At 47.7% G+C, this 21,587-nt stretch overlaps 1 protein-coding gene across 6 annotated transcripts in view; it reads right to left on the minus strand.

Annotated features, from left to right (window-relative positions):
- NTRK3 (neurotrophic receptor tyrosine kinase 3) overlaps positions 1 to 21,587 on the minus strand; it is a 219,736-nt gene that overhangs the window by 127,923 nt on the left and 70,226 nt on the right. For all 6 annotated transcript variants that reach the window (XM_074601619.1, XM_074601621.1, XM_074601618.1 and 3 more), the window contains 4 exons: positions 21,229 to 21,525; positions 17,708 to 17,731; positions 16,766 to 16,836; positions 14,889 to 14,991 (listed from right to left, as the gene is read on the minus strand). In XM_074601619.1, the coding sequence (XP_074457720.1) occupies positions 14,889 to 14,991; positions 16,766 to 16,836; positions 17,708 to 17,731; positions 21,229 to 21,525 (495 nt within the window). The remainder of the gene's footprint in view (positions 1 to 14,888; positions 14,992 to 16,765; positions 16,837 to 17,707; positions 17,732 to 21,228; positions 21,526 to 21,587) is intronic.

Here is a 21,587-nt window from a genome sequence, read left to right on the forward strand (position 1 = left end):
CAAAAAAGAGACGCAAGCACTGCCTTCCCTCCTTCTCCACCGCTCAAGCCACACCGGCACACTTAGGAAATCATTAGCACAAGTTCCAGCCAAGATTATTTATCCTTAAAGAGCCTGCCCAACAGCAAATCTCCCTCCAGCCGCTCCCGGGCTCCGCAGCTCAGTGCAGATAAATAGGCACTTACCAACAGCCACTAACAACTTCATAAAGCATCTCCCTACCTTTATTCCCCTGCACATAAGCTCGTGCACCCACACGTTTGTGCTCCCCAGGCACAAAGCACTCGGAGAGAGGAGTTTCCTCCTTCTCTACCTGCTTCTAAGGGCGACGTGAAGCACCAGGCTGTCAAATAAGCGCCTGGGTTCCGGCATCGCCTCTCCCTCACCCTTCCACTTCTTCATTTCTACCCATCTTCCAACTGCGAACTTCACGACGTCTTGGTATGTTGTAAAGCACCACGCTGTCCAAAACGCGCTGTCGATAGTGATGGCGCAAGGGCTATAAAGTTTTCAGAAGACACAAGAGCTCGGAGGTCCCGAAGCACACGGGGCTTTGTACGTACACGCCAGCTTAGCACTGACATCTGAAAGTAAAAAAAACTTGTAAATGGCTCCTGGGAAAAGCTTTCAAGTGCTGGGTTCAAGATTGAAGGTTCTCCGCTAAGAATGAAGGATGTTGGAGGATCTGTAAGTTATCATGAATTTGCACAAAAGCCTGATGGCTTTGAGAACCACATACGGGTGAAAAAAATCTAAAGGTAAAGCCTGATCCAGGGAAAACGTATAGATTTTTTGCCACTGGTTGGAAATCAGGATTTATCCTCGGGGCAGAGTTTCATTTCAGGCAGCACGCCGTCTCCCTGCCTGCACCCAGGCGGCTTTCGAAAGGCCGGTATCAAAGCGGGTTGCTGCCCCACGGGTCAGCAGAGCAACCAGGAATATGAGCTAAGGTACCTTTTGCTAAAAGAGAACTTACGCAGCCTTCTGAAAACGATGTAGTGACAGGGAAAGAAATGCCAGTGTTTGTCCCATCCAAATAATAAAATGGGGAAAAAAAAAAAAAAAAGAAAAAAGAGGCATCTGGCAGGCATTTAAAAGCCCAGTAGCACGTGTTAGTAACAGGCTCAACCAACAAAATTTAGTAGCATCTCTCCTTTTTTAACAACAAAGCAGAAACTTAGTCCCTTCTGACAGATTGACAAAAAGCCTGCCCGTACGACTGGCCCCAAAACCACCAGCTGAAACCCCGGCAAAGCTCTGGCTGGAGCGAATCCAAGAGAGACGCCCTTTGCTGAAGCATCCCTAAACCCAGTCCAGATTTCAGCTTCTCTGCTGGGGTGCGCTCCGGAGGAAGCGACTCGTTTTTGGTGTGACCTGATCACAGCGAGTTCAGCAGAACCGAAATCAACGCCTTTTCCGATACCTGTCGAAAGGTAGGAAGGTGCCCTGCTTTGCCCTTACAGCTTCAGTTTTAATATGCCAGGGTGGAATACGTGTGCTTTGCTGATGAGGGGTTTTGGCACGTGCTGACGTCCCATTAACTCCGATATCACGTTAAGAGACAGCAGCAGCCAAGAAGCATTACTTGAAATCTTTAAGCAGAGAGAATAAGCCCAAATCACTCCTAAATACACCAGCAGCATAATAAACTTCGACAGAAGAGAAACATAGTGAAGACCATATGTTTTGTTATGAAGAACTAAATAACAATATAAAGAAAGGGAGAAAAATCTAAAATCCAGCTGCTCTGCAGCAGCAGAGTGGAAGGGGATTTCTGCAGATGTCAGGCTGTATCTAATTTCAATTTCTATCACGACACTTTAGATCAAGGGAGATTGAGAGCAAACAGAAAATAGAAGAATTAATAGTCTTTAAATAAAATAATAATATAAAAGAAAAAAAAAAACAGAGAGAAAGACAACGAAATAGCGGTCAAAACAGCTAAGCAAAGTCTTACTGGAAAATCCAGCAGTATTTCCTCAGTCGGTCCCACACACCAAGGGGACAGACCTGCAGCGGTCTATAGCAAGGTACTCAGCAAAAGCACCCAGCAGCCCAAAAGGCACGAAGTCTCATTACCAGATGCTGCTACTAATTTAATTCTGAGCAGAGAAACTTGTCAAGACGACAGACATACTGTAAATCTGTAAAGACATTTTCCTTTATATACACATATATATACACACACGCGTGCACACAACTTGCTTTTGTTCTCCTGGCTGATGTGCAGAAGAAATTAATAAGCTTAACTTTAAATCTATAGTAAAAAAAAAATCAAAGGAAATATTAAGAAAAAAAATATTTAGGAGACTAAATGATAGTGGGATCGAGAGGATGAAGCAGTTGGTCTATAAAAACAAATCACGCTGAACTACCTTCAATGCCTTATTTTCCCCTGATTGAATTACAAAATTAGTCAATGAAGGCTGTAATATATTTCAGCTTAGTAAAATATTTAATACTGTCTCAGAAAAAACTTCCCTGAAAAATTAATTCAAACTGGCTTGGATATGAGCACTGTCATACGACAGTATTAATAATAACAGTAAATTTGATTTACGTGGCTCTTCCCTGCCAGTGCCAGTCTGGGTGGCAGGAATATGGCAAAGCTTTAAGCCGGAGAGGCTCGCCACAGGGACTGGTGTTAAGGCTGGGTTATTCCATCTTTGGAAATGAAAGAAACCCACTGAATTAAACCACTGATATGTATCTGTTTAGGGAGCCAGGTGGGATAATCATAATTTCTGAAAGCCACCACTGATATGGTGGGTCAATGACTGAGCAGACCTGGCTCTTTCTCACCAGCTCTGCTACCTTCTGGTAAGTCAAGCAGCACCGAAGACACAAATTCACATGGGCAGCGCTTCCCTTAGCCAGCAAACGCTGGCAGAACTAAGAAAAACAGGATGCAAACTTCAAAAACATCAAAGAAAAACAAGTTTTGGAGACAAATCACCAATTTACCCAGGAAACAGTTAATGTCCAAACGGGCTGGTGGGGACAGCAGGCTGCAAACGGGTTATGAGCCTGCAAGGGAGCAGGACCCTGCCCAGGGAGGAGGAGATGTCCCCAGCGAGTGCCAGGGGACCTAACCTGGGGTAATCCCCAACCCTACCGGGCACGGGGCCAGGAGCCTCCCGCACGCCAAGGAAACTCAGCAAAGGGCAACAACAAAATGATATGATGACGATGACGCTGGAAGGACTGAGCTGGGATGAAGGAGGGGTTTGCATCCGTGTCCTTGCTTAGCCCTGCGGGAAGAGTAAGCTGCAACAACCCTGGGGACAACCAGCGGTGCTGAAGTCAGGGGGATGGGGTGTAAAAGCCTGTAAGAAATTAACTTAAATAAACAGAGACCAAATAGTTCTCCGGCAGCAAACTGCCCTGCCCCTGGGTTTGTCCCCAGAGCACCTTTGGTGACCAGCACAAAGCAGCACGGGGACCCTGCGCGTCACACGTCCTCCTTACGGCTCTCAGCAGCCGGTTCCCCAGCGTTACACCCCACCGGTGGAAGGGGTGACTGTCCTGTCCCGCTGCACCAAAGCCCCTCACTGGCTACTCAGGCCTGCTGCAGCACCCCACTGCTGTGTGCACAGGGACGAGCATGGGAACTTACCCAAAACCCAAACGAAAAAAAAGGTCAGAGAAATCAATTAAGGAATCAATAAGAATAAACATTGATCCTAGACCACTGTTACCTCAAAATTATGGGGTTTTTTTCTTTCCTTTTAAGAATATCAGATACCTCCCTCTTCATAAAAAAATATGTCATTGCTTAATAGGTAAGACCGTGCTAATAATTACCCCTAACATTAATCAGAAAAAGAGCACATAGTTACTGCAAGCACTTTGGATGAAGACACACTTTGCTTATTCGCGTGGTCCGTGCGCCTGCTGATCGTGGGAAACTCCGTCTCTGTTTTCCTCTTACCAAAGCAGGACTGAAGCTGGAGCCCAGTGGAAGCACTGCAGCCCCTGGTCCGGACCCTGGAGCATCCCCGGATGCCATTAGAGGATGCCAAGGGGCTCCCGAGCAAGAGGTGAACAGACCCGGCCAGCAGCTCCCGCAAAGCCCCACAGCCTGGGAGGAGGAGAGGCAGAAATAAGCCCATCAGGATGGGGATGCAGAGTGAGAAACACGTCTCAGCCCAAGGGCGGCAGCAGCTTTACCTGCCTCCCCGCGTGCCGGCTCCACTTAGCGTAATGATTATTAAGCCCTGTCAGCAGATATGAAACCAATGCACGCAGCTCCACAGGCGAGCGCTTCGAAAGCCGCCGAGATGCCCCCCTGCTCACAGGTTTTCATTATCCATCTGGAAAATTGCGGATGTCACAAAAGCTTTTAGAGCATCAAGATGAAATCGTCTTGTCAGCAACAAAAGGGCCAGTTTTCCCCTGCCCCGATCCCGGCAGCTGTCTCGGTGCCGCAGGCTTCCACGCGAGCCGCCGGCGTTGCATCAGGAGACCGCCGGGGAGCCTCACCAGCACACTGCCCGCCCTGGAGATACTGCGGCACCGGCGTCTCAGCCCGTGGATCTTACTCTAAAGGAAAACCAGGGTGAAGGAAAATAGTATTTTTCCCCTTCACGCTAATTCACAGCCTCTTGACTGACTCTTGACTGCGTTAAGCTGGGAAGAACTCGCAGTTTGCTGGGGAGGTTGGGGCACGCCCTGGGACAGAGAGAAGATGGAGATGCAGGTTCCTTGGCACCAACCATAGGTGGTTCAGGTGAAATGAGAAGCAAGTCAAAGAGGTTTTAATCCAAAATCCAAGCAGACCCATCCATTTTCTCTGCCATAATTGTATGGTTTTTCACCCTCTGCGGTTTTTGAAGCTGCTGCACTGCTTTGACTTGGGTGTCATCAAAAGCAGATGTGGCAAAACCACCTTGCCAGAGGCAATGCTTCTCAATGGGGCTCTGATTGAAAATGTTTTTTTCCTTTTTTTGCAGGGAAAACCCCTCGCTGGTCACAAAGTGAGGTCTTTCAGCAAGATCAGAGGCTATCCAGCAGAGACACAAAACCTCCCCAGCACCAGGATGCATAGGATGCCGGGCTGCAGCGTAAGGGTCCTGACGTGAAACTGTCCCTTCTGGAACAGGCTGGTAACTCCCGCGGGTGCTAACTTTTCTGCAGCTAGCAGGTTCTGGCAGATACAGAGAGCGAAGAGGTTTTCAGACACACACAGTCTTCTCACATCTCGGAGAGCAGAGGGGAGAGCCTGAAATATGGCCTTGACCGTGGAGCAGAGCACGTTGAAGGCTGATGGCTGGGCTGGGATGAGTTTTCATGGGTGCACTGAGCATCATTTCCAGCGTGTCCCCAGTTCATTGGTGCCCCTCAATGCACCCTGATGGCAGCAGTATGTCATGCACAGAGCCCAAAGGGAGACCTGTGTGCATTTTACGTGGCCACAGGCAATAAGATCTCCTGGGTCCCTTTCCTGAACCACAGGCCACGTTCAGGGTAACTGAGCATCCCATCCTCCATCACCAGCCAGGGCCATGGAACCAACAGGTCGAGGGAGGTCATCCTCCCGCTCTGCTCTGCCTTGGTGAGGCCGCATCTGGAGCACTGTGTCCAGTTCTGGGCTCCCCCGTTCAAGAAGGACAGGGAATTGCTGGAGAGGGGACAGCAAAGGGCTACCGAGATGATTAGGGGACTGGAACACCTCTCTTATGAAGAAAGGCTGAGGGATTTGGGTCTCTTCAGTCTCGAAAAAAGACGGCTGTGGGGGGATCTTAATCAATGCTTATAAATACTTAAAGGGTGGGTGTCAGGAGGATGGGGCCAGGCTCTTTTCAGTGGTGCCTGGGGACAGGACAAGAGGTAACGAGCACAAACTTGACCATAGGAAAGTTCCACCTAAACATGAGGAGGAACTTCTTTCCTTTGAGGGTGGCAGAGCCCTGGCACAGGCTGCCCAGAGAGGTGGTGGAGTCTCCGTCTCTGGAGACATTCAAAACCCCCCTGGACACGTTCCTGTGTGACCTGCTCTGGGTGACCCTGCTCTGGCAGGGGGTTGGACTAGATGATCTCCAGAGGTCCCCTCCAACCCTATGATTTTACGAACTGAAGACCACTGTCCCAAATAGAAACTGAATCATAACCCTGCCCCTCAGACACAAAATATGAGAACCCAAATGTGATTTATTCCTACAGTGCACAAAATACTACCCAGCTGCCTTGTGTACAGGCATTATCTTCTGGTCCATTGATTTTTAATAGCACAGTTGTAGATCGAAATGAGATGCCTGAGCATCACATGGGGTTCTGCACCACTCACACCTTCATCAACAGACACTAAACAGTGGTGCTGATGATGGAGTTTCTTGAGGCTGTCCAGGAGCCAGGCAGGCTTGTTATTGCACCACAAGAAATAGAAATTGGAGATGGAACAAGCCCATTAGATCATCAGATGCTCCAGTGCTCTCTACAATTTGCTTCCTCAGTGCTTTCACTAGTTGAAGCCTGAACAGCCCAAGCGACAGTCCCTATCCATTCCCTTATTCAGCTTTCTCCAAATTTCTATACACTCCTTCAAGCATGTTCAACCAGGTTCAAAACCAAGCAGCACCGTTCTCTTCCTTTTCTACATTTGCCGTCACAGTTCCCAAACACTTCTCTTGTCAGTCCTGTTGTTCAAATCACAGTTACCCCATTCCCTTGACCAAGAGCGATGCTCTCCTGCTCCAGGGTTTAAGGACAGAGTGCCAGATCTCAGCATCCCTGGCTAAACACCGCACAAACAAACAACAATCCTACAGCAAGTCATGAGGAGAAAGAGGTGATGAATTCACTAGGGACATCCTCCCTAAGGACCATTTATCAGCATTAACAGTATCAAAATCTTTTTCAAAGAATAATTGGACAACTGTGGTAGAGACAAGCTACAATTAAAATATTAATTAAGGCCCTTTGCTTCTTCCCACACTGCCCTGCACCTTATTAAAGCCCCATCAAAGTTGACACTTAGTTGTCTGGCTGTTGGCTGCCTTCAGAGAGGTGCAGGAGAGCACACAGGGCACGAGGCTTATGAAGATGATATCTCTTCATCGGATTAGTTAGTTATACTGGTTTAAAAAAAAATAAAATAGCCTGTCCTGCTGCTCTATGTGGTACTTGTTATGGACATAAACAGAATTATCCTGGCTCTGTGCTGCCAGCCCAGCATCTTTCACTAAAGCAAAGCCATGTGAAGACAGACGGACAGACACCAACAGACCAAGCAGCAGACACAGGCTGGAGCCACGGAGGCAAGGAGCAGGCAGGCGGGAGCATCACGGCCACGGAGAGAACCCCCCTGAGGATTGGTACCTTCTGCGTAGTCCCTGGGGAAGGCTGCTCAGGTGACTGAGCCTGGGCGATTTCACAGCTGTGGAAGAGATGTATGCAAGCGGCTGGATGAGGAATTGGGGCAACTCAGTGGCTCCCGAATGGCAAGCGGATGAAGGACATCTTCCCGGACCCTGCACTGCAGGGGAAGCAACTGCGGCTCACTCTCGCGCTCTCCCTCCTCAAAGTTGTGCTTACCACATATGCAAAGGCAGAAGCCAGCGCGATGCCACAAGCAGCAGAGTCCCCAGTGCTGCCACTTGTTACTGCTTTGCTGGTGGAACAGCCAAAACACTGAGCCTAGAATGGGGATGGCTTAAAAAAAAAAAAAAAAAATTGGAAAAAAAAAATCCCAGCATCTTTCCACCACCTTGCCTGGGAGTTCACCTCACACCAAATCACAGGTAAGATAAGGGTCACTCACGCAGCTTTTGACACCACAAGGTGAGAACCGCTTGTGAAGGCCGGCAGTGAGACACCTGCTAAGGCAGAGCTGTCCCGGGCAAATGCCAGCCCGTCCCGAGGGGCTCCTTTGGAGCAAACGCTGTGCCTGGACTCCAGCAGCCAGCTGGCGAGAGGAGCAAAAGCGTGCGCCCACGAGCCAGGGAGGTCACGCACGGGGAGGAAGATCCTGCAGGAAGGTGGCGTGAAGGAGCCCCAGGGCTTCTCCGGTCACCTGAAAACTACTGATCTGCCTGGATTTTTTTTAGCTGCTTTTAGTAGTTGCCTAAAATAGACATCTTGGTTCTGTAAAAGCAACTGGAATAGATGATGGCTGGTCAGTGCACTTTACATTCCCTTTATAAATAGCCTATTAATACTTCTGGGAGTAGGAGAATGTTTTTATTTCTTGATCTAAATAAATCCTGATCTTCTGCTAACCATTTCTCCTGCAGGGTCATTTGATGCATCTCTCCAACCCCCTTGGAAGCATCTTCCCATCCCAGGGTGGCTCCTTGCTCCTTCAGGCAGCAATAAGCGACAGCATCACCCCATCTTTCAGAGCCTTCACCAGACTATCACACCTTGGGACTGAAGGACAACGGTGTGAGCACCAACTGCTGGCGAGAGACCTGATCTGCCTTCATGGAGAGGAGACACAGGAGCCTTGTCCCAGCACCCCAGGGGAGAGGTGGGACCTCTCGAAGGTTTGCCAAGGAGCCCAGGGCGGCACAGCAGCTTTCCCCTTGCTGCCACCGCACCAGTTACGGACTGCATGCTCAGCAGAGGGTGAGGCACTTACTTATCAGTTCGAAAAGCTTTATCACCTTGGAGGCACTAAATAATAAATAAATAAATAGCACAGCTTGCACTTCACCCGCGTATAAACAGGCATTTATAGAAAGAAGCCCCCAGTGAAACCACGTGCCCTTTCAATCCACTTCCCAGGCAAATAAAACCCAGTAATATTGAGCGCGAGAAGTATATCAAGGGGCTTTTCAAACAAACAGAAGGATACGGCCAAGGAAAAGCTCCGACCTTCAAAAGACCCACAAAGTCACTCTGCCTGAGTGTTTTAGGGGACTCAGCCCCTCGGCACCGCTGGGCTCCGAGCGTCGCACGCCCGGCCTCAAAGAAAGCAGCAGCAATCGCTTCCCGTTTCTAGTTCGTTAGTATGACTGACCATACATCCCCGAGCCACCGTGGGTAGCCGTGGCTTTTAATGTATGGCTGTTTCTCTCCCGTCGCCGTGCCAGGCTGGCTGATATTACTTTGCTCTCTCTTTCTTCCTGCTCCTGCTACATGGCAGGCTCCCAGGAGGATGAAATGAAAGGGGCCTGATCACAGATTTCTCCCGAGCAACTAACCCTTAAGGTGCAGGCTTCTCCGCGCTGCAGAGCAGTGTTTCATTCCTATTCAGGAATGAAATTCCTGTTCATTCCTATTCCTCCAAAAAAACCATCAGGGAAAAACCACCAGTGCATGATTATAGCCAGACTTGGCCAAGGCAACGTGGGTCAGAATTAAGCCTCATCTGAAAGGTAGGTCACGGCCCTTGTATAATTTTTTTTTTTCCTTTTTAAAGCTGCAGCGATAATTGCATGATGGAGGAGGAAAGCAAAAAAAAAAAAAAAATCATCCACAAAAAAACCCACCAACCAACAAACAAAAAAAACCAAATCAACAAAAGCAAAAAGCCAGGCACCCAAGATATCTTTGCAGGAGCTGGCCCTCTTGAATCAGAACCCTGGAATTGTTCTGCAATCGACTCAGCGGACAGTTACCATCTGTTTATGGAAAAAAATGTTAATAACCCCCAATCATAATCAAATAGGGAACCACTTTACTTTAAGTACCTATTAACTAATGCTAAATTACAATGGAACAGCTCTGCAAGTACTTCTGACATCCACATGCACATCAGCAGTGCCAGCACTTTGATCAGGGCTATTAGAACAAACACGAAATGAACTGATAGCGATGTGATTCCTCAAACATTACAGAAAGCGTGGGCCGTATTTATTTACCGTTCTTTCATTTCTCCCCCACCTCCTTGTTGTTTCTGCCTATTCAGAAAGAAAATATGTATACGCCTGTGTACGGACGGACACACCACCCACCGCAGCAGACCCCGTGAAAGCCTGGTCCTCTGTGTTTTGTTTTTCTGTCCGAGGCTGACCTTCCGTAGGGATTCTCTGATGCCCAGAAAGGCTCGAGGCATTCCCATCAGCGGGGCATCACCCGAATTGTCATCCTCTATTTGGCCCCCCTATTTGCATCATGCCTGTGAAGGTATCTCTAAGTCCTTCCCCCCTTCTCCTCTGGGTGGAACCGGCCGGCAGATAGAGAAGCTGCTGCAGAGAGGGAAAATCCAGGCAGGCAGAGCTGTACACGCACGCTTGCACGCATGCAGAGAGAGAGGCAGCACGATCACACACCTTATTTCTTTAGGAAATCAGATTAAAAAGCAATCAACTCTTTGCAAACTGTAACCAAGTCTGAACCATTTAGCTGGCACTGTCTCCACCCGAGGAAGAAAACCTCATTTGGTGAATGCAAGTAGTTTTTAATCTCAGAGCCTGGAATATAGTTCATCTCAGCAAAACAACAAGTGCTCTTGTCTCTGAATTTTCTCCAGCATCTTCCTCCCTGTATTTCTGCAAACTCAATTTTTTAAAAAGTTTTTTATATTTATGTTGGTTTTGGTTTTTTTTTTAAGCTGTGCAGCACCGGGAATACATCACACAAATATGCATGAGCACACGTTCTTCATCCTTAGGCACTTGTAAATGTAACAGCAAACAAGCAAAAGGAGCATATATTTTAGTCCATCAACCTGAGCATTTACACGGCCTCCGTTGCTGTGCCATCCGAACATTTTGTTAGTCCCAGGACTTTTCTGTGCCGTTATTATTGTTTTATGAAACGTCATTTTTGTTAGTCCCGGGACTTGCGTGTGGCTTTTTTTTTTATTATTATATTATGAAATTTCGTTTCCTGTCATCTGCTGGGATTAAACTTTGATGGGAAGAGGCGGGTTTACGAGGCTTGCGGTGACAAGCCTGACCCCAGAAGGTGAGGTGTAAAACCCTCCACCTCCGGCGGGCGGTCAGGGAACGCGGGACACCGACCCCAGAGATGGAGCAAGCAACGACTGAGTGCGGGATGCTGAGCTCCTTACTCCCATGCTGTCTATTCCACCTGTAAAACCCACTCCCCTGGGACACGGCAGTAAACCAAAAGGCCCTGACTCCCATTTTCTTGCTTTGTAAGATTCTATTCTTCCCACGCTAATGCAAGGCTTTAAAAAAAGCATCTCAGCTCCCCTTCTGGATACACTGCCCTGCAGCAAACGGTTGCAGCCCATGTCTGCGACTTCAATGCTTCTCAGTTCTTACATTTCACTTTTCCCAGCGGTTTCCCCACTGTCCACGTTGTCCATGTAACGCCACGTTTCACAAAAAGGCGCTTTGTTTGCCATTTTCCTGCCGCCTCCGCAGCTCTGGTGATCCCCCAGCAGCCCCCCTCAGTTGCTTCAGCCCACCCCTATCCCCATCCCCCCACCCCCAGCAACGGGAGCCGCGGTCGACAGCCAGCCAGAAAGGGGATCTGACCTCCGCCATCCCACATTAATGAAGGCCCTCTCCGGAGGGGAGCAGGGAAAGGAGAGGGGCATGGCATGGAGTCAGCCCCCGTGAACTCGGCGGGATGCCCAGGAGCCGGGAGCAGAGCGCGTCAGAGCCCCCTTCACAAGGAGCTTTTGTTGATGCCCCCGCTCCTGCCCGTTGACGGCGTGCTTGGCAGCGCAGGCTTTTCCACCGCTGGGTTGTTGGCTGTATCAGTAGCCGGGTCATAGCCAGAGCAGTGGCACTGCCAGGACTCTTGTGCAATGCTCCGAGGGTGTGCTACCAGCCAGAAGAGGACAAATGTGGCACACCATCCTCTCGCGGTCCCCCCCCAGCCACGTGCCCCCGCGTCACAGTGACTTTCTTATCAGCAAAGGTAGCTTCGATGTTGGAAACTTTGTGGCCCATTAGTTCACTTTTAAGACCGGTGCGCAACCCAGCAGGCTGGCCCAGGGGGACTTCCCAGCCCAACGTGACATCCAACCTTGTCAGTCCAAGTCCACCTCTCTCTTTCTAGGACATAAACCATCTGCTTCACACCAGGAGACGCAGAAGGAAAAAGATGTGCTCAGAGAGATTCATGAGGTGCTTTGGGTAACGTGTCCAACACGAGCACACAGTGTTCTGTGTCCGTGACAAACACAACAGGAAAAACCTGCTCCTGCAGGCCTGCCAAGCTGGGATCTCAACAACAAGTGGCAACATATCAGCTGGCGACAAAGAGCTCTCCTGATTCACAGAATGATGCACTTTCCCAAAAAGACTCAGGGCTTGGATTTTTTTTTTTTTCTTAGTAAATAATAACATGATGGGTGCTGCACAGGATGGCTCCTGCCCAAGAATTAACTGATAATGAGGGACCCAGAGGAGAGTGCCAGCTAAAGGAGATTTGAAGGTGGTCGACAGCTGCACTGTCCCATATAGGACGTCAGAATAAGGTAGGACCTGTTTTGTGAGCCCCTGGAAAAGCAGCTCAGGACCACTCAGTAAAGTGATCTGATGATTTGGACAAGGGTATCACCTCATGAGCAGAAAACCTCAAGGGAGGAGGAAAGGAACAGCAGCCCATTAGTGGAGTGAAAGAGGAGACACCGGGGAAAGAGACATCAAGCACAAACACAAGCTTCAAAGTACCATTGCCAGATTGGGACCAAGTGCAACTGCTCAGCTGAGACGCTAAAGCAACCAAAGGAGAGAGTAAGGCTCTGGACTCATGGACCTGCAGAGCACCATGGAAGAAGATTTTAGAAACTGCATTTTGTAAAGCGTGCAGGGGACTGGGACATTTCTTGAGGGGTGAGAAATACATCAGCTAGAGCTGCCAGGGCAGGCCATAGCCAGGGTACCACCAAGCACCCCAGCCACTGCAGGTGAATGAAGAGTTGCCTTTGTGCTGTGGGTGAAAGCGGTGAGGTTTGGTAGCAAGGCTGATGCAGAGAAGGGAGACGGAGGCTAAAGATGCAAAGCCTGACGGCAAGGCAGTTGACAATGGTGCTATGGCTAAAGAAAAAAGCGTAGGCAGAAGAGACGCTGGGGAAAAGCAGGAGGCCTAAAGCAGGTAACGCCATGTGCTAGGGAGACTGTCCACAGGGCAGGAGGATCTGTAGCCTCCAACGGGGAGGGGAGCTTAGGCAGTATGAGTAGGCTGCCCGTGGTGATAGCTACGACGCTTGTGACTCATTAAAGAGCTATCTCCCTGGTTTTAAAGATGTATTAAATTTTTGTGAGCTCCATCTCTCTAAGCAATGTCATCAATAAAACTTTCAGAAACTCTACGGGGCTGTGGTTTCATATCAGAGTTGGAAGAAATACAGCATGATGAGGAGGAAAGCAGGCTTTTCTGGCTAAACATTTTTGCCTTATGAAAACTGCACACACAAGGGCCCATCACAGCATCCCTCTGATTTCTGGGAATGCAGAATATCCACTCACACACTTTCCCAAATGCCTCTGAACGCGTACACACATCTGTTCACCAAGACTGGTTACTCACACAAGGTTCATTCCTCTTTGATTCTTCCATTAGGGTCAGAAGTTACTTTTCCTTTTTATATTTCTATTTCTAAACCCCATCAGTGGCAAATGCCCAAGCACTTCCAAAGTGTTCTGACACTTCCCTCCAGAAGGCACGTAACATCATCCCAATTTTACAGATGGGGAAATTAAAGCAGAGACAGAGGTTAAGACAGCTAATTGCCTACGGACACTAAGTGAGTCAGTAGAAAAGCTGGGAAATGATCCCAGGAACCATGTCTTCCATTCCTCTACTCCACCCACCAGTCAGTACACCCTACCAGATGGTTCTTATCATTGGACATATGGACTAAATATTGCTAAGTTGGTGTAGAAGATTTGCTATTTAATTAAGTGTCCTGTCTTCCATCTCCATAGGATGCATAGGGGAAACTCCAGCCAGAATCCCATCTGGACGCACTTAGAAAATGTCTCTGTAGAGCAAAACAAGCCCTAGGGAAGCACAAGAAACATTCACAAACCTATCAACCTGCTCTGCAACGCAGACCCCAGCAAGGCCAGGAAATTGGGCTGCAACTCGGGAGCTTTGGAAGAAGCTTATGTTTGTCAAAGTCTGACTTCAAATGATATATGAGCCACCAATTAGGCTGGAAACCACTTTGTCATGTGAAGGCTCTTCCTCCAGCCTTCACTGGGCACCACCAACGCTGCCCAACCGGAGATACCAGCAGAGTCACAAAAAGCAGATGGCACAGAGTCATCTAGTTTCTCCTGGCATTAGCTCTATCACATCACAACGCTGGTGTTGGTAGGACAGAGAGACCAGTTCTGCCTAGCAAACATCAGACGCCTTCTCACTTTCCAATCACTACCAAGGACACTTGAAACATCTCCTGAAGTGGTTATTCACGATGCAGAGGAGGAAACCTTCCAATAGAGAGGCAGCAGAAATAGACCTTCCACACCACTGAAAGACAGGTCAACAGTCGCTTTCCCAGCATGGACCTTACAAATTTATATCAATGTCTCAGTCTCTATTCACAGACAGGCACAGAATGGGTGCACCTGCCTTTCCAACAGAACCCAAACCGAATTCACATCCTTCTGTTCCCCCTTCCCATCCTGTGCTCTGCACCCAGAGCGACGCGAGGGGAAACCCGTGCATCATCAGGCCTGCAAAAAAGATCTCATCCAAGTATGTACTCTCCGGAGCGCAACTCCCTCAACGCATGCCTCAGAGCTCTTCTGGGAAACCTGATGATGCAGTTATGTGCTGCTAAGAACACATGCATACTTCTGCCCAGCAGAAAGACATACAGGTGAGAACCACCAGCCCATATATCTCCGTTACTTTCTCAACAAGCAGAAGAAGGTTGGACAACATTCTCGTAAGAAAGCCTTGCACCAATACTGACAATGTAGGAATAAAACCACAACACCTTTCCACGTGTGCTATAAGAGCCGGGCAATCCTGGAAGGTGCCTCCTGCTAGAGGAAAGCAACTGCACGTACCTTTCATCCCAAACTTGGACCGCCGACCATACTTGTTGATCATAATAAAGAGGACGACCAAGAGGACACAAGCAAAAGCTGCCAGCCCAACCGCTATGGAAACCTGAAAGGAAAAAACTGAGTTAACACAGGGGAATTTAGGAGTCTAGATTGGAAATACAGCAGCTCCTTGCCCAGTTAACCTTTCTGTAGGCTCATACGATCTGCTGCAGCCCCGTGGATATCAGCTGTGGAGGGAAACACAAGCTAAAGCAAAGGGCTCTGACACAGCTTGGAAGCATCACAGGCTGTTTGCAGGACTGGGAGGTTTGGGATCTCCCTATCAGCGATACCATTCTGGCACCACTTCTCCCCAGCCTCTCACTCCATACATCTGCAGGGAAGGAGGACCTCTGCTCCAGCGTGTGGGCTCTCCCTTCACTGCGCCACGTCATGACCTTCCATTTGTGACATCACCACGCTGCCATGACGTCACAACACTAAAGCTATACTAACCTGAGCTGGGAACACACAGGAACAGCAGAAAATTCCTCAGAAAGAACAACCCTGTCTCCATCTAAACATCCCTCAGGACAATGAATGAGGGAAGATAACACACCACAAAAAGAAAACATAAGAAATTAAGTAGAACTGGTTTGTTTGGGTTTTTTTTTTTCCCCCAAAAACATTTGGTTTTCCTACAACCTCTAATGGTTCCCTATTTATTGTAATTTTTAGTAGTAAATATTTATACTACAAGTGTCCAAAATCCTTCACTGGAACTGTCGTTCCACTGTGTCAGTGTACAAGCAGAGGAAAGAAAACCTCCTTGCCCTAAAGGTTTTACAATCCCAGGCTTATTTTAATATTTATGAATATTTATTCCTTCAAGCCTTTGCTCGAGATACTTTTATTGCATTGATGCAAACAACAATTTCTTTGGCATTTGTCCAATTGTTCTCCTGTGCTGAGTCTTGTGATGCATTTAGACTTCACTTCCTTTTACAAAACTGTATTCTGCTACAATAGAAAATACATCATTTAACCAAGAAAATGTAATTTCATTTTGCAACCCTTTTCTCTGCCCTTGATATATTAGCTACGATATTTTTAAATTTTTTATTTTGCCATGCTTTAGTTTCATCCCCCGGTTTGTTTTCTGTGCTTTATATTTAATGATGAGTGCACATTATTACTCCTGTCTCACTATTCAAAGCTTTCGCTTCAGTTTTAACTTTTCAGCTGGACGAGAACTGAAACCAAGGTGGATTGAGTTTTGTTCATTCTGTTAACACCTGGTGGGTTTCAAGATCTTAAAACTTTCACAGAATTAGAGCAATTGTGTAACATGCTAATTCCCCCACCACCCCCAGCACTCATACACAGTTGGTTTTTTTCTTTTTCTACATGAATTCTGCAGAAGAAAGACAATGGTGAGATGTGATAAGCCATAGGCTTTCTTTCCTTTTTCGTTTTTGGCATGCCCTGCAGAGCAGGAGAGAGGGCAAACTGGCACTGACAGAATTGAACCAAGCTAAATCTGAGTCCCTCACAGGGCTAAACTTAACAGCTCAATAATAGTCTGAAACACTCAATTGCCTGATTGTTTGTTCTCTGGGTGCTACTTTTTTAGATAGAGAATTTCTGACCCTGCCAGCAGCGGCTTCACAGGATGCCTTATTTTCAAAGGGCTCCCTAGTTCCACACTGCAGACCCAAGAGGATCAGATAGTTCGTGTCAGTATTTCACTTGCCTGACACAAGCCACAAAATCTTTCTGATCGTTGTCTTGAGTCACAAAGGAAGAGATTTTCCTTGCAAACCTCTCAAAACAACACAGGAATGTAAATATCGAGTCACCAATAACAAGAAATGCATGCCAAATAGACCAGGACTCACCCCAAAAGTGTCCTCCTCCGGCTTGTGGGTCACAGTGATTGGTGGGGTGGGACTCACTTCATAATCACCGACTGAAACCAAAACACCAAAGACAGAAGATTCAACGCGGCTCCGGCTCCCATGGGACTCCCAAGGCACCAGCACATCCCAATGGCAGTGCCTGAACTAACAAGATCCAGAGGCTGCAACTTTCTATTTCAGAAGGCACCAAAATCAACCATTAGAGAGTTCCCTGCGCGCACCAGCGGAGAAAACACAGATGATGACAATGCTGATGTGACTCCTACCTCACAAGTGAAAAACATTTGGGTGCCTGGTGTCCTAGGGTAGGTGGCCTCCATCCCTGGGCCATCTCCTAGACTTTTCGGAAAACTACTGGGCCAAGTAGGGTTAAAACATGAGACTGACTCCAACAGAACTTGATCCAAAGAAACTGTTACTTGGATTTTATTTTTTTGGGGGGATGGGAGGGGGGAGAAGAAGGAATCCGTTCAGGAAACACTACAGAAGTAGAGTCCTGTGTTTCTTCCCAGTCCACACTAGATAGCATGTTGTAAATGAGCCATGACACACAAGTGCTTTGGGGATTGGCCAGCCTACACCTAGTTAAGACCGCCTCTGCTACACCACAACCAACCGGTTAGAGTTCTGGTGGTATTTTTCTCCAGCCCTCCCATTTAAGACCTCGAAGACTGTAATTTTCACTGTAGGACCTTTATCAGGATGTCGCTAGAGGAAATGAGCAACTCCTGGGCTCTAGAGATTGCCCAGCTGATCAAAAGCTCCTCAGCCATCTTGCTTATGCATGGGGACACCAGGGCTTTGTGCAGCCTCTGCCAACTTGCTTCCCGATTTTTCCTCCGGGAGCGTGTAAGTCACAGAGCAGAGGGAACCGCAAAAAACAAAACACCCACAGTACGCAAAGGGCAAGGAAACACTTACTTGAGACAAAGTTGTCCGTACTCTCTGTGGAAAGGACAAAGAGAGAAGCAACACGGTTAGCGGCACAGCAAAGGGAGGGTGGTCTCATTCCCAACCCACCTCAGACACACTCTACCACCCCAAAGAGCCCAGGAAACCAAAGCATTTCATATTTTGTCCCATACGGACAATTGTAACTGGGAATTGCTACACATGTGCCAGCAGGACATACTGGAGGTCAGGATGGAGAGTACAGGGCTGAAACAGGAGGGGAGGGATGCTACTGCCAAAACAGAGAACAATTAGCAGCACCCTGTACAGAGGCTTTTGAATCGTCATTAAATGACCCTGCTTTCAGAAGGCAAGCAAAGCTCAGCAGACACACGGGTTCAGCAGGATGGAGGTGGAGGGGAGAGAAGCAGATCTTGCCCAGGGAGAAAATCCTACAGCGATGAGGACTATCTCCCAGGAAGGACAGTCTGCCTCGGGGCAGGGGGTTAGAGACCTCCTCTGGGCTCCCTCTGTAGCCTACTGAGCCACTCATGAGAAGCTAATAGCACCTGAACTGGACGTGGAGGCTGTAGCTGTCCTAGAGTCACCTCTTGCCCAGGACAGCTGCACCAGTCCCTGCTGTCAGCCACTTGACTGCTCCGCTCTATTCAAGTAAAGCTCCTTCAGCTCCAAAGGCGGCCGAGGCCCCAGACAGTGAGGTCTAAAGCTCTCGGTGACACTCAGTTTACATAGCATGAGAACAACGTCAGCTTTCCATTCACTCGCCCATGTAAGAAATTGAGCCCGATATTAACTGGAGTTTACACAGCTTTGCTGGCAGAGGGCTCCTGGAAGGACACTGAAACATTCACGCTGAAGTACGGGCGAGGTTTGGAAGGGAAGCGTAAAACAACCCCCGAGTGACAAACACGGCTTCCCAAACCAGGGGAAAAAACCTGAAAAAATATTTTTGTTTCAAGTGAAGCAGAAGAGTAACTTTCCTTGGCTTTTTCTAGCAAGAGGGGTGAAAGAAAAAAAAAGAGAAGGAAGAAATATTTCATCAGGAGACTTTTTTTTTTTTCCTATTAAAGCAGACAGAGTCTAGTCGTAAAACTCTTGCTGCTTCTACATTTTCCCCTTTCCATTTTTCTCTGCTGGACTAAGCAAATTCAACAGAAACCCACAAAAAGTTTTTCCCACTAAACCCTATTTTTCAAAGCATAAAATATAGCCAAGAAATTTCAGCCGACTTGAGTTCTGCGAGAAGTTCCCAAAGAACTGAGCACTCGTCAAGGGGAAGGGGTAGGAAAATTAACCTTTGTGGATTAAATAAGGAGGTGGTAACCTATGGCAGAGATGCCAGTGACAACATGCAATGAGATTTTTATCAGGTGATGACACAAATCCGTCCTGGGAGCCACTGCCCTGGCTCCTAGATCCACACCATCGCAGAGAAGCAGGATATGGCACGGGGAGTATCTCCAGCTCCCATCCGGCGTCTAACAGCACCTTTCTCCTCTCAACCTGGGAAGCACAATCTGGAGCAGGACCAACAAGAGATTGCAGACCAGATGTTTCTAAAAAAACATGGTCATGGATCCTTTTCTATGCCGATAGGAAGTTTTCCAGGTATTACACTTTCATTAATTACTGAAGACTCATAATCTCATCCTGGGTAGTGACAGACAAAACCCTTGCACACGTCCATAGTTATAGGCAATAAGCTTCTTGAATGAACCACACTGGGGAACCTTCCATTTGTGGCATTTTTTGGAGGAATCTACCTTCAAATGGAAAATTATAAGTGTCAGCTACATTGAGCGTTAATGTCAGCTGTGGCAGTGGACGGAGCAACAAACTTCAAGGAAAGTAAATTACATCCTGCATTGGGCTGACAAGGTCTGCCAGGGTGAGGAACGGCTTGGGATTTCGGATCAGAGGAAATAAAAGAAATGGGTCAATTCCTGCTGAGAGATGGTTCAGGGTCTTCAAGTACTCCACACCAACAACACATACAAGGTGTGGGTGAAGATGCACTCACAGGGGCAATATTTTATACATATTTTTCACAAATGGATTCTCACGGAGTCTCTGGCACAAGAAGCTCTTCAAACATCAAGGTGCCTTCCCGCAGCACAGCTCAGATCTGTTTCCAAAATCAGCTCTCTGCAACAGCAGATCTGCCCCCTTTTCTGGAGGTCCAGCACCTACTTAAGAGCTGCCCCCATTTCACAGATGGGGAAATTGAGTCACAAAGGTGGGACCCGACAGAGCTGAGACTGCAAACCTGTGCCTCTCTGCACCCACCTACATTTGATAAGCTGCTCTTCTGCCCAGACAGCAAGAACCATAAATAGGTCAGATAGCCAAACAGGGCATCATCCTCGAAGCCTGAATATAAATTTTCCACTCCCATCCATATCAGCTCATTTGTTCAATTGTCAGATCTTCAAGGCAGAGATCTGGGGTTGCATTTACGATATTTGACCTGCAGGAAAACTCTGTGTACATATATGGTGTGATATAAATAATAAATGAGAGTGCCATGGTATTTTTCTATATTTAGCAAACGCCCTATTTTGCTGGATTTTCTTGGGCTGCAGGGGCCAATTTAGAGCCGACACTTTCTCATGGCATCATTCCTGAAGGCAGCAGCACGCACAGATCTTAACTCTATGATGGCCAGCGTGGTATCACAATGCGGAGAGCAGACCAAGACCCTCCATGCTCCTACAGTGCAGACAAGACACCACAAAAGTCTCTATTGCACTCCCCAGAGCCGCATCTTCATGTCCTCAAATGCTTTTTTTTTTTTTTTTTTTGCAGTTAAGCCCTGAATCACTAGGGAGTACAACGGGGAATTCCAAACAATCAGTTAAGAAATCCCAGGAAACTGATGCAAAGTGACTAATTGAGCCATCGCATCTTTTGTAGACCTGTCATCCCGGAATTGCACATGTCATATTTAGAAAGAAAACAATCCTGACATCGTTGCATACAGCTATAATCATTTCACAAATGCAAGCTAGAAGAAGAAAAAAAAAAAGGAAGAGCTGCAGCCCCTTAAAGGGCTTTCCTTTCTTTACTTTATACCTAGCAATCACATTGAAGAATACTTTCAAAAAACTGGCTTCTTTGGGGCACCCCGCGGGAGTTCCAAAATAATTGACCAAACTTGCATCCTATTCCCACTGAAATCCCTAAAGATCTTAAAAAAAAAAAAAAAAAACACACACACAAAAAAAAAAACCAACAGAAAAACAAACCAACCCACCAACAAAAAGCACTGCAGAATATATTACACAACAAAAATATCTAAACGAGTTACGCTCTCTCTGCATTAGAGAGTGGTTGTGACACCAAAGCACACTTGAGTAGGATAATCATTCTGGCCAGAAGACACCTCCGGAAGTCACCTCTTCCAACCCGCTGCTCAGACAAAAGCCAACTTGGGTTGTCAAGGCCTTGCCTACGTGCAAGGATGACTAGTGGGACCCGAGTAAGACCTTTGGATTGCCAGCAACCCTAATGAGATAAACTGAATATCCTACCTGGAAAAGGTTTTTCAAGGAAATGTCCTTTGATGGTTTGGTTGGCTGAGCCCAGCTGGTTGGTGGCCACAATTGTGTAGTTGCCATTGTTGTAGTGAGTGGGTTTGTTGAAGAGCAGGCAACCCTCAGACACTTCCCCTTGTTGGTAAAACTCCATGTGGATGATCTCTGTCTCCTGGAGAACCTGGCCGTTGTGCAGCCAGTGAAGGGTGGGAGCTGGGTTCCCATGCACTGCAAATGCAATGCAGTGCTCCAGGTGTAGCACCGGCTCCTCCAGGGTTAGGATGCGAGGGGGATCTAGCAGAGAGAAACATGGCAGGCTCACAGCACACCTCCACCCACATCATGTCTCTGTGCAC

The sequence above is a fragment of the Larus michahellis genome, chromosome 9 (genome assembly GCF_964199755.1).
Source record: "Larus michahellis chromosome 9, bLarMic1.1, whole genome shotgun sequence".
NCBI classification, from domain to species: Eukaryota; Metazoa; Chordata; class Aves; order Charadriiformes; family Laridae; genus Larus; species Larus michahellis.